General features: G+C 37.9%; 1 protein-coding gene across 8 annotated transcripts in view; it reads left to right on the top strand.

Annotated features, from left to right (window-relative positions):
- Positions 1–12,214, top strand: part of CHD7 (chromodomain helicase DNA binding protein 7) — a 133,573-nt gene that overhangs the window by 63,461 nt on the left and 57,898 nt on the right. For all 8 annotated transcript variants that reach the window (XM_041473795.1, XM_041473800.1, XM_041473801.1 and 5 more), the window contains one exon: positions 10,386–10,807. In XM_041473795.1, coding sequence (XP_041329729.1) covers positions 10,386–10,807 — 422 coding nt within the window. The remainder of the gene's footprint in view (positions 1–10,385; positions 10,808–12,214) is intronic.

Here is a 12,214-nt window from a genome sequence, read left to right as displayed (position 1 = left end):
GTAAAGACTCTCTATGAACTACATCCTCTTTTTACCAGCCTTGTCATCTGATGTGTGTTTGTCATTAAATTGTGACTGGTATATTTTTTATATGTGCAGGCTTCTTAAACATGGGTGTTTAACAAGAAGCTGATGGTAGGGAACTCTTAAACATGCTGGGCTTTTGTTTTCCTAGGTATATAAGGAAGGGGTTAGGAAAGTGGTAGAGAAGTTATATCTAGTCCTAATGTATTGGAGCAAACATCATACACTAATAAATGTAATGGCCTAAAAATGCATTTGAAAGCATTTTACTGGTGGTTGCTGTATCTTACTGTTTATAAATGTTTGGTGTTGTGCTCTTCAGTTGCTGAAGAGCAACTCTGTCATGTCTACAAGTGAGGGCTTACTGGGGAGCTGTGATCCCCAGGCTGTCTCTGGGATGGCTTTCTCAGAGGTGGGCTAGTTCTGTTGAAGACCCTTGCATTAGAGTGCCCTCAGAGAAGGGGTGAGAGGTTGCCCCGGGGTGTGAATTACATCAGGAAGGCTGAAAGGACTGGCTGTGACTGTTGTCTTTCTAAAGCTTCCCAAGACTGGAAGACAAGCCCAGAAGAAAGGCCACTCAGGTGTGCATACACAAGCAGGGTGCAAGCAGGACATCCTGAAGGTTGAGTTTGAGGACTTCCTGGCACAAGCATGTTGTAATAAGGTATAGAGGCATGTAGTGATGCAAAATAATTAGATTGGGGCAGTATGCAGTTGTAGCCACATGGTGCCCATCTGCTCCTGGTGGATTTCCTTACAGTCTGTTGCAGTTTGGTCCTTTTGCAGTCCATAACTTCCTCGTGAAGGGAAGTGTAGGGAGGGGCACTCACTAATCCTCTTCTCCCTGGTGGCCAATAGGAGAACCTGAGCGAACAGTATGAAGTTGTGTCAGGGGAGGTTTGGTTTGGATATTAGGAAAAAGGTTTTTCCCCAGTGATGGTTGGGCACTGAAAGAGGCTCCCCGGAGAAGTGGTCACAGCCTCAAGACTGACAGAGAAGCATTTGGATGTTTTCAGGGACATGATATGACTGTTTGGGGTGTTCTGTGCAGGCTCAGGAGTTGGACTTTGGTGATCCTTGTGGGTCTCTTCTAACCCAGGATATGCTATGATTCAGTGATTCATTGTTAAAAAGCATTAGTATTGTCCTTACAAATAATGAACTGGAGCTCACAGGATGTTCATCAGACAGGTGGACATTTCTCTCATTTGTATTTCCTTGATCCTTAAGTGCTGCAGAGCAGGCAGGAGAAAAAATGTTTCCTGGCCTGCAAGTCTTCACATTAATCTAATGAAAAAACCCACCCCAAACATACTGCCCTTCTCTCTATAGTTGTTTTCCTTTCCTTAGACTAAACAAAACTTTTTTATTATAAATTACAAGAAGATGAAGTGTACTTATTCTGAATTCAGATAAAGAATACTTTATTAGATCTTTGGCAAATCAAAAAAGAAGTATTGCTTCTGACTTAACACATACACCCTGTATTATAAGTTTTTCAATAGTATGTATTTATCAAGTAAACGTACAATATAGTATCTTCTTACCCATCACCTTATATTTTTTACATTTATAGCCTATTAAGTAAGTTTTTCTTTAACTCTTGGATGTTAGAAGGGGTGGGGGAAAAAAATAACAGAATAGAACTCTCTTGCTGTTGTGGTGTGTAATGTTATTACTGCTACTATTACTTGCAGCAGTGAAAGCACAGATGGAACTTTTTCAGTTGTCTGTGGTCAGAAGAACCAGCACTTGTGCCATGTATGCTTGTCTTTGATTTTCTCATAAACCTGGTGCCATGTGCTGCATGTCACTGTGATTTAAATTTGATAACAGAAAGATTATTGATATGAGTAGATATGATCATTTAAGGTCCCTCTGAAAATGGTCCTCTGAGCAACTTTAGTCTTCTGTAGAAAAAGCAGTGTTTTAGAAGACATTTATTGCTTTTATTACTGTGGGCAGGCCCTAAGTGCTTAATATACCAAGTCAGGCAGGACTGTTTTGTTACGTTTTCTGCTTAGGGAACGGGGTGTTTAGTGGAAATCATAGGTGGTAGCAGAGCATCGTGAACTATGTTGATAGCAATACAATGTGATGTAGGAACAGGTGGCCCTTCAGAGAGGATGGATCTCCATGCATTCACGTTCGGTAGCTGAATGGAGAGAGTTCTGGTGGAGATGGGGGGCTGTATGGACAGGGCAGTACAGTTTTGTCTCTCCCCTCTGGACCTTGAATTCAAAAGCATGGCTGTGCCCAAGAGAATGAGAGTGTTTGCATTTGACTGTTTTGGAGGAACTGCTTTGCCTTCACAGTGAAGCAAAGGGGCTGTGGGGAACATGAAGGCAAGCCCAAGAGCAACAATTCAGCCTGTATATAGGCAAAAATGTTTAGGTAGTCTTCTGTAATGCTAATTTATTTAATAAGAGCAGTTTAATTATTAATGTTTTGGTTGAGTATGTGCAGATATTTCTTCCCCTATATTCCCTCTTTACTGGAGAAGTTGAAGTATTGTACTAGATTCTCTGGAGACTCATCCTGACACATTCTTACTTTACTGTGTGACTTCCCTACCTTGCCTGGTGATGAGCAGCCTTGTCTTAGAGGGGTTGGAAAAGATTGTTGGTAAATCTCCTGGATATTCTCTAATCCAAGGCATTTTCTAGTAAGCACTAGGTACCTTGATAGCTGTGCCTGGGAATAACTTCACAGACATAACTTCACGAAGAGAATACACACATTTTTAAATACAGCTATTACATGGCAGAAACAAAGAACCATTAAGGTTGGAAAATGCTTTAAGATCCTCAAGTCTGACCGTCAGCAACTTCTGTGGTAAAACATGTTGGCATGTTTTGGCATGTCTTCTGCTTGACAGTGGAGCACACGCAAAGCGAAGTTTCCATTTACTGTGGCCATGCACAGAAGGCAGGCTTGAGGTGGACAGGCTGTCAACATGAGCAAGAAGCTTTCACCAGTAGAATTCAGTACCTAATCGTCCCACCCTTTGTTATGTGTCTTTGCAGCTAGAGCTAGTAAGAACTTGACAAAATCATGAGTCCTCAACCAGTCTACGTAGTGATGATGGAGAGCAGAGAGTCAGGCTGCTGTTGTGTAATACTTGGGACATGCCCTACTTGCATTAGGGGTAACCTTATACTGCTAAGTCAGTCTATATTGCAAGGTAATCTCTAGCAAAAAAAGTATTAATAAAACATTTGTCGTGTTGACCATCACATCACCAGTGTATTATTACATACAATCAATTGTATTATTACATACAATCCTTGAGGTAGCTGTTGCAATGTCTTACATATAAAGCCAGTTTGGAGCATGCATGCTTCATTACTGTAGGGGTGGCAGTTGTCTGAGATTGCCTGGTGAACACTGATTCTGATCAATTCTGATCAATGGACAGCAACCTAGAACATCTCTTATGGGACAAGTTAGTTGTTTCTTGAGCTGTGAACAAACTGTCAGCACTCATTGCGCTGTTTGATATTCCATAGCTTAATAATGGGGTCTCACTTTTTCTGTGAGCACAAACCACTACATACAATTGCTGTAGAATTATAATGGGATGTTTGCTTTTTGGATGGCCACATTAGTATAATTTGTCTTTTTTAATCTGTGTTTCTTCACAGAGTACATGACCAGTAAATAAATAATTCTATTACTGTAGCTGTGCTGAGACTCAATTAAGAAACTCTGTATTTTGCATAGCATATTTTTATTCCTCTAAATAGTGTAATTGGGTGATATTTTCAGCTCCGCCAAATCAGAAATTATAGCAGTTTTACAGTGGTAGCAGAGGGCACTAAGATTGGTTTTAATCACTTCCACTCAACTGTTAGGATGCTGTTGGCATCAGATTTATTATTTTTTTTTTTAATCCAGAGTTTTTAAAAAAAATTTGAATCAGCAAGTTATAATTTGTTTGTAATTGTACTGCTTATAACAGGTTCCCAGGAGCGGTAACAGAGCCAGATGACATAGTATAGTCTTAGATTATTCTGTTTTCTCCTAAGACTTGATTAAGAAATGGTATTGCAGCAGCACTTCGCTAAAACATTAACTTTTTTTCGTGCACAGTAGTTTTCTTTCTGGAAAGGTATTACCAGAACTTCTGTTTTCTATACACTTTCTTCTGTGTTCTGAAGAGGTATTTTGAGAAATTTAGATTCCTTTCAAGCCTATTTGCAAAATAGACTTTCACTCTCATGTGGTGTGATGTCTTTCCCTTTATTGCAGAGATCATTGACAGCGCTTGTCGGTTTATAAATCCCAGTTGTCACTTTGGAACTACAATTTTCTTAGGAGGGTTTCTGAATTACTGAGATACCAGGTGTTTCTAAGGAGAATCATATTCCCCAAAACATTTTAAGCTTAATATTAAGTATTTTCATATAGTACAGTAAAAGAAACTTGCACAGCTTCAAGGTTGTTTCACAGAAAAGGGAAGGGATCATCGTTCACAATAAAGGAGAAGAAACTGTTCAGTAAAACATATTTTTGAGACAATTACAGGTGTGAATGTAGTCTTGAGGATGTTTCTGGACTTCATCTAGTATAGAAAAAATACTGTACAGCTTTTGCTGAATGTAGGTACTGGCATTTGGCCGGAGTTTTGATGGTGATGTTGATTCCTGTTTACTCTGAGGTTTTTACTGATATGTGAGCTCTGCATATGAACAATGTCAGGAAAGTATTTATGGAGGTCTAGAAAGGGTGACACATGTTTCACACTGAGGGGGCACTAAGAGAGGCCTAATGCTGAAAGTATTCATGAGACGAGTTGAGAATTGCGGGGACAAAGCAATGTATAGAGACATGACTCAGAAACTTTCCAAATTAGTCAAGGTGAGTAGTTCATTCTAAATAATCCAGAGGGAGGATGAATCCTGTCATTAACCTTTGAGAGGAAGAATCCTGGAGCAATTTGGTAATGTGATGGCTTTTAACACCGTTTGGGCTGTCCCATCAGGAAGGACACAAATTCAAAATGAATGATTTCTGGCGCTAGGGTAGAGCTGCTGCTGGAAGCATGCTGTAGTGTGTGTTCTGTTTTCAAAGAATTTGCACAGGTTGTTATTTTAACTTCTCCAAAGTGAAGGTGGTAATTGAACAGGCTTGCAGTTGAGAATATTCTGCAATGGTTTACCTAAAGTGAAATTATCCATTGTATGGAGATCATACCATAGTGGTTTGTGTTATGAAGTCAGTGGGGACTGACTGAGCACTTGCTTTACTGTCAGACAACTTGGTAAACCAACATTCAAGAAAATTTAAATGAAGTCTTGTTGTTGTAGATCTTTATTTAAGTATGGAAAAGACCATAGAATATGGAAATAATACCTACAAGGGAAATTAAAGTGTAGTCCTGGTAAAAAGTTGGGGTTTGTAAAAATTGTTTGTTGTTTGGTGCTGATGTTTAAATTTCACAGAGTTAGCTGAGTCACATCACATACTTTGCTGCTCTTGCTTCATACTTTGTAAAGCTCAATATTGGCTCAAGCTGCTGCTCTGTTAGGGAAGTGACACTCAGCTGCTTTCAGTACAGTTGATTGTGGTTCAGTCCTTGTTCAAGCAACAGAAAGACTCTCCTCCTTAACCTCCTTCCCTGCCACTCGCCCTCATTGGATTAATCCTACATCTTGTCCATCTTGCTACTTCACGTAACAGGCCTGGTTTGAAACAGCTCTCTGTGCTTTGGGCTGGGGAGAATGAGCTTACACTCTAAAAATGTAAGCAGCTGTGAAACACAGGCAAATTGGTTTTAATTTTTCAAGTCTTGGTGATACCTGTTTGGAGGCTCAAAAATAGATTTGAATTCCAGAAACTTTTCAGTCTGGAATCAGATTATTCTATTTCTCTAATAGAATCTCTATTTCATTTTTTATTTCCTTGGGTGTTGTTGGCTCTTACTGACAATGCTGTATAGCCTGTTGTGCCACAAATTGTTTTAACACTTCGGAGTTCTTGAAGAATCTCTGTTTTTCTCTAATAAGCTGCAATCTTTAGGAGTGTCCTGCATTGTGATATTGCATGTTAATAGCATTGATTAACTGTCGAGCAGTGGGAACTGATGAGAAAATGTCCATTGTAAAATTAAATGGAATTACTGAAGACTGTGCCATGCTGCTGGTTAGGGAGGTGACTAGCCCCAGTAGTCGCTGGGTAGGAGTATTAATGTGAGCTCCAGGTTTTTTCACATGATTAAAACAGGCCATCTGTTCTTTGTTAAATGTTTACCAAAACAGCTTTTCTCTAAAAGATTTAAAGAGATGTGGGTCTAGTAAACACACCAATATTTTTGAGCACCTTTTTCACCTTATTTCAAATAATACCAAAAATAATTCTGCTGCAATATCAAATAGGATGAATAGCTATTTGTGTTTAATCTCCACTGGTTTCTTTCCCATGGAAGATTAAATTCTGTACTAACATACTAAATTATGGCTTTGTTACTACAAAAAGCAGCAGGAGAAGCAATTTCTGTGAAGTATGCAGATAATTTTTTTCAATATTTTGATAAAAATTTGTAATATACATATTTTTTAAAATTCTATAAATGGAAAATGGGGTTCTTTCATTAGAAATTGCGACCCTGTAACTAGTGCTAATCCTTTCTAGATTTAAAGAAGTAGAACTATTTGAAATAATTCCCTGTGGTAGGCTTAATCTAATATTTATAGTGAAAGCCTGTTGTTCGTCCTTTTCTCCCTACTTAAGAAAGAGCAGACAACTGGTTTGGGGTAAGAAAATGCATCTTTCAAGCTGCTTCCAGTCTCTTCTCAGTAGATTTGTGCTGCTTCTACACAGCTTCACACTAGGGAGCAATGTGGGGTTGTCAGTTAGGGATAAACGGTTTTAGCATATTGCAGACGTACTGCCACAGACTTCCTAGAAAAATAAAAGTATTCACAGCTCTTTCTTTGAAAGAGTGCTATAATTTAGAAAATCATGTGTAAGTGGATTACAAAACGTGCCAAACTGCAAGGGGAGTGGCACGTGGCAAAAGTAATCTATTTTCAAGTAATAGCAAATACAGCCTACAAAGCCTAATTGGGGCAGAATTGTCTTTTTGTAGCTGCAATTTCAGCAATGTAGCAGTAGTTCCAGAGATTCTGAATGCTATGAACCAAAACCATAGTATTATTATGCTTGGTAATGCACATAACTTGATCCTTTGAATAAAAAGCAGTAAGTTTGGGGTTTTTTTGAGTATTTGTTTTGGGCATAATGTTTTAGTCTAATGTATATTCTTTAGGTATTCTAGAGCCTGAGAATGACTCTTGTGGATACAGTTTCTGAAAAGTAAGAATCTGAAATTTCACAGGGTACTACAGTGTGGCAACAATTGCTGCCATTCTCAGGGCCTTGCATTCTGGCCAGACCTTAAATTAAAACTTGAAATGTCAAGTCATGAATAGCTGACACTGCTGTTGTGGAGATTGGAAAGATTTGCTTATGATTCTGCTGAAAGTGGTTGTCCAGACTTAAACAAACAAAAACACCCCACAAGTCTTACAAAGACAGCAAGGATTTAATTTTTTTTTGAATACTGAAGCATTTATAAAATATAATATTGATTCAGTGACAGTCATACCACTAATGAAGTTGCAATGTTGAAAATTTTGTAAAATTAAATGTACATGGCATTACTGGACTTCTTGTGGTTTTTAATATTTGTTGGCTCGGCTGTTTGGTATGCATAAGAGGAAGAAAAAAATAAAACTACTGATTCTGACCTGTTCTAGAAAGTTGTGCCCTATACATAAGGTTCTAAGTAATTGTCTAGTAAAAGTTTCTCTTAATATGGCAAACTAATAAAGTAGTGCCAAATTCAAGGTACTTGCTCAATACAAAATCAACAAATAATGGAAAGAAAACCCTGGAGTTCTTGTATGTTATATATAGCAGGTGACCAGTATTTTAAAACAGGATTGAGTATGGTAGAGGACAGCTCAGTGAAAAAATTGGTGAAACTTGCACTTGGAATTTCTGCAAAATGTAGAATGCATGAAATACAAAATAGTCAATATATTTCTACATTACCTACTATCTTGCAAAAATGCAGGTTAAAAGTACTTCTGAAAACTCAAGGATAAGAAGTATTTACAGATGATCTCAGTAATATTCCTGTATTTTCCCCCCTAGAAATAATGGTTAGTACAAGCACATAACAGTCCAAGGTACAGAGAAGACAGTTTTATTCTGTGTCATATAACAAATTTGAGACACTTAATTCAGTCACCCAAATTCACACAATCAGAACATTTTAAAAAATCTCCATTTTATGTAATACGCAATTGGATTGCAGAACTCATTGTTACCACTGACTTTGTGGGGTAGTGTTTTCTATACATATACCCAGTTTTTGTGAACTTTCCAGCACAGAGCTGTATGTGCCAGTGATGACTACAGATTTCTAGAACAGGTGTTTATTCATACTTCACGATGCCTAACATGAGGTGGTCTTGAAGTGGGGCTGACGGATGCAGTGCTAATGCAATGAGTGCATGGGGTTTTCATTAAAGCTGGATTTCCACTGCAGCTTAGACCCTGTTGCTGTAAAAAAGATCTTAATAAACATGTGGAGGACAGAAACATGCAGAAGTCACCCATGGAAGTCCTCGGTTAAGCCAAGAGATGCAGACCATCAGTCTGTTACTCAGGCCTTCCCTCTTGTTCTGTGTCTTCATGAAGAACTGTAGTGTGTAGCATGTACCATTCAGACCTCTCCCAGACAGCAGAAAAAATTCTTGTCTTAACTTCCTGGCAACCTTGCCCCTTTTGCTTCTGAGTATTTGAGTATGCTTAATGCACAGTGGATTTGTGTTACTGTGAAGAAATGGCAGAAGTAGTTAGGACTGCACTGGTTCAGTTTGTTTACATTCAGAAAATTGTATTAATGCATTTGGAAATATGTGCATGCATTCACTTTCTCATGTAATATTGTCAAGAATTTTGTTTCCTAAATCTTAAGTGCATTTGTGTTGCTGATGGCTGAAGTTGATTATCTGTATATGCCCATCAGTTCTCGTCATGCTTAGGGATTGGTTTTGTAGTCATTCATTTGCATGCTTGCCACTTCTCGGTAAGTGCCATTGGAAAAAAAAAGTGGAGAAAAGGAAATGCAAAGAACATTGCAGTTACACTGGTACTGCTTTTCATAGAAGTAAAACTCTTATTTGTTATAAATTTCTCCACAGTTCAACAGATCAAATATCTCAAATGGCTCTCCTTTTATATCACGATTGATCCACCTAGAGTCATCCTGACTTAATTTTTAGGGAACAGAAAAGCAGGAGAAACAGAGAGAGAAAGAGGGTGCATGAAATTATGTGACCATATATGTAAGTGCATGAAAGGCATCAGTATAGTGTCATGCTATTACTTTTCTTCTAGAAAAGCACTGTCATCCTGCATTTATAACCATGGGCAGGCAGGGAGAAGCAGGTCAGAGCTTTGATAGGTTGCAAAGTCATGGTGGAGCTTAGATATTTTTTGACTGCAGACTCATGGATCTTTGTGTAGAACAGAACCATTGAAGTGAAAATAATTGTCAATATATCCAATATATTTTAGTTTAGGTATTTAACATTTGTGTAATTATACATAGGTTTTCCTGTAGTTTCTAAGTTTGGTGTAAACCTGATATGCTATAGAGACTTTGAAATAGGATGTTTATGCAGGCTCATAAGCACTTACTGTAGTTCTCTGTCCAGTCTGGAGGAGGAACAAATCTGTTTTGAGTACAAGCTGGAAGCAGTGGATCTTGGACATGAAATGTAACCTTGTATTACATTTTCAAGTGGCTTAATCCTTCACTTGCTGATCAAAATATCTCCTGTCACAGATGAACCAATGTAAATTGCCTTAATTAATTTTTTGTTTATATAGCCTGTGAATACACTTTTATTCTCCATCAAATGTCTGGAAACAAAGTTTAACAGTTTGTTCCTCAAAGGAAAAAATTCCAGTGCAGCTTAATATTTTTTAATAAGTTAATCATTCTACTAACAACTATTTTGAAATGTCGGAAACAACAATTGCTTTTATTTTGCATTGACATGTTGAAGACTAAATATTTTTTATATTTCCACTTTATACAAGCTTTAGAATAATTTTACCCTTGATATACCAAGAATCTCTGGTCATTTTGCTACTGTTCTGACTGCAAAAAGCATTGTTCTTTACTGTATTACTGCACAGTGTTTCAGATACGCTGACTCTTGTTAATAGGTTAATCTTGTGCTTAATATTTTCTCCCTCTGTTGCCTCATGCTCCAAAAGAGCAAAGTTTTAGAAATCAAAGTTGCAGATCTCCAATTTTTGTTTCTATTTATCTCTCTCAGCATTCTCCATCGGAACCCTTTTTAGAGAAACCAGTGCCGGATATGACTCAGGTTAGTGGACCGAATACCCAGCTAGTGAAAAGCGATGATTATCTGCCGTCAATTGAGCCGCAGCCACAGCAAAAGAAAAAGAAAAAGAAAAACAATCACATTGCTGCAGAAGGTCCCAGTAAAGGTTTTGGTAAGGAAGACTTTCCTGGGGGACTTGACAGCCAGAATCTAAGCAGAAACTCAGTGGATTGCTCCCAAGAAGACAAGAAGAAAAAGAAAAAGCCCAAGGCAAAAAAAGAACCGAAGGATCCTAAAGAACCCAAGGAAAAGAAGGAACCCAAGACCCCCAAAGTCCCTAAGACCCCTAAAGAGCCAAAGGAAAAGAAAGCAAAAAATACCACGCCAAAACCCAAGACCAGCAAAAAGGCTAGGTAAGTCAGGAAACTTGTATATGCAATAAGAGATAAAGGGTGTGTTTGTGGGATTTGTAGAGCATCTGTGCTAAATGGCGTGGGTGGAGAGGAAATCTTGTTTTGTCGTTTGCCTTATACCATCTACAACATCATGTTTTTGAGAAGCTTGGGCACATTTCTCTTGTTTGACTTTCCTGTTTATGGCTTCACAGTTATTTTAAGCAAGCTGGAAAGGCAGAAGGTTAGTTTTTCCTTTCAAGGCAGAAAAGTTTCTGGATGTGTTAGATTTCAAAAGTAACTCTTTCTCCTCTGATGCTCATCTGTCTTTCTGTGTGATTTTTTTGTTGAGAAATTAAACTGCTTCAATATTAATGTAGGGTTTCAGAGATGAAGGCTGGGAGTAAAATGGTTTGATGATGTTTTTCCCTAAATAAAGAAGTTAGATACTTCACGTTGTTGTATGCCGTACAACCCTTAGAGACACTGTTTTATACTAACACAACTCACGGGCTCTAAGCTCTGCTGTTAAAAAGACATTTTTTTATGGATATTGATGTGTCCTCACCACAGGGATGATATTAATTTTCCTGTTTCATGTAAAAACAATTTTTCTAGCAGAAAATCTTTGTGGCTAGACCAGATGGTTCAACCATGTTTCTTAACTGGGTTTCTTAACTTGCCATTCAGCATTGTGTGCCTTTATCAGGATAGGCTTAAAACGTTACAGAGTAGTACGAGAAAGAATAAATTGTCATTACACATGAGTAAATATGTCATAGGTAATAACACAGATTCTTTCCTTGTCCCTCAAGTCCCTAAACACTGTGGTTATAAATGCCTACTTGGAAGAAAACTGAGACCACAAAGACATTAAAGCTCAATATTTTTTTTCCGTTTGTACCTAGAATTTCTTACAACTGTTCTGAATTTGTTCCAAACATCTGAATCTGTTTTTCAAGATGTGGCTAGAGTTATAAAATATAACTTCCAGATGGAAGCACAGCCAGACTTGGTTAATCCAAATCAGTTTGCAAAATCCATTTGTATTAGGGTTTAAAAATTGCACTTAATGAATCAGCTTTGCATATATTCTACAAGACTGACTATTTATTGGTTAGGTTTGATACAGCTCTATAGCTAAATGAGGATGGACAGCTAAGATGTTATTTGTTGCTTTAGCAAGACAGAAAAGTTTCTGTACTAGCAGAGATGATGTTTCCTGAAGAATTTATAAACACTGGCTTGTAAAATCAAGTGTTATTGTGTACAGGTTATATTAACTGATCAGTAAATTAGTTGATCAGCCTATCCCTATTGCAGCATTTACTTTGGCTGTGTACCAGACTGTCCTTAGGACTGGGTTTACACACACAGCAGCAATTCACAGCTTAGAAAAATCTCTGAAGTTATACATCATCCAATATG

The sequence above is a fragment of the Pyrgilauda ruficollis genome, unplaced genomic scaffold (assembly GCF_017590135.1).
Source record: "Pyrgilauda ruficollis isolate IOZ18807 unplaced genomic scaffold, ASM1759013v1 scaffold30, whole genome shotgun sequence".
Classification (NCBI taxonomy): domain Eukaryota; kingdom Metazoa; phylum Chordata; class Aves; order Passeriformes; family Passeridae; genus Pyrgilauda; species Pyrgilauda ruficollis.
Note: the sequence above shows the minus strand (reverse complement) of the source record. Positions and strands in the feature narration are given on the sequence as shown.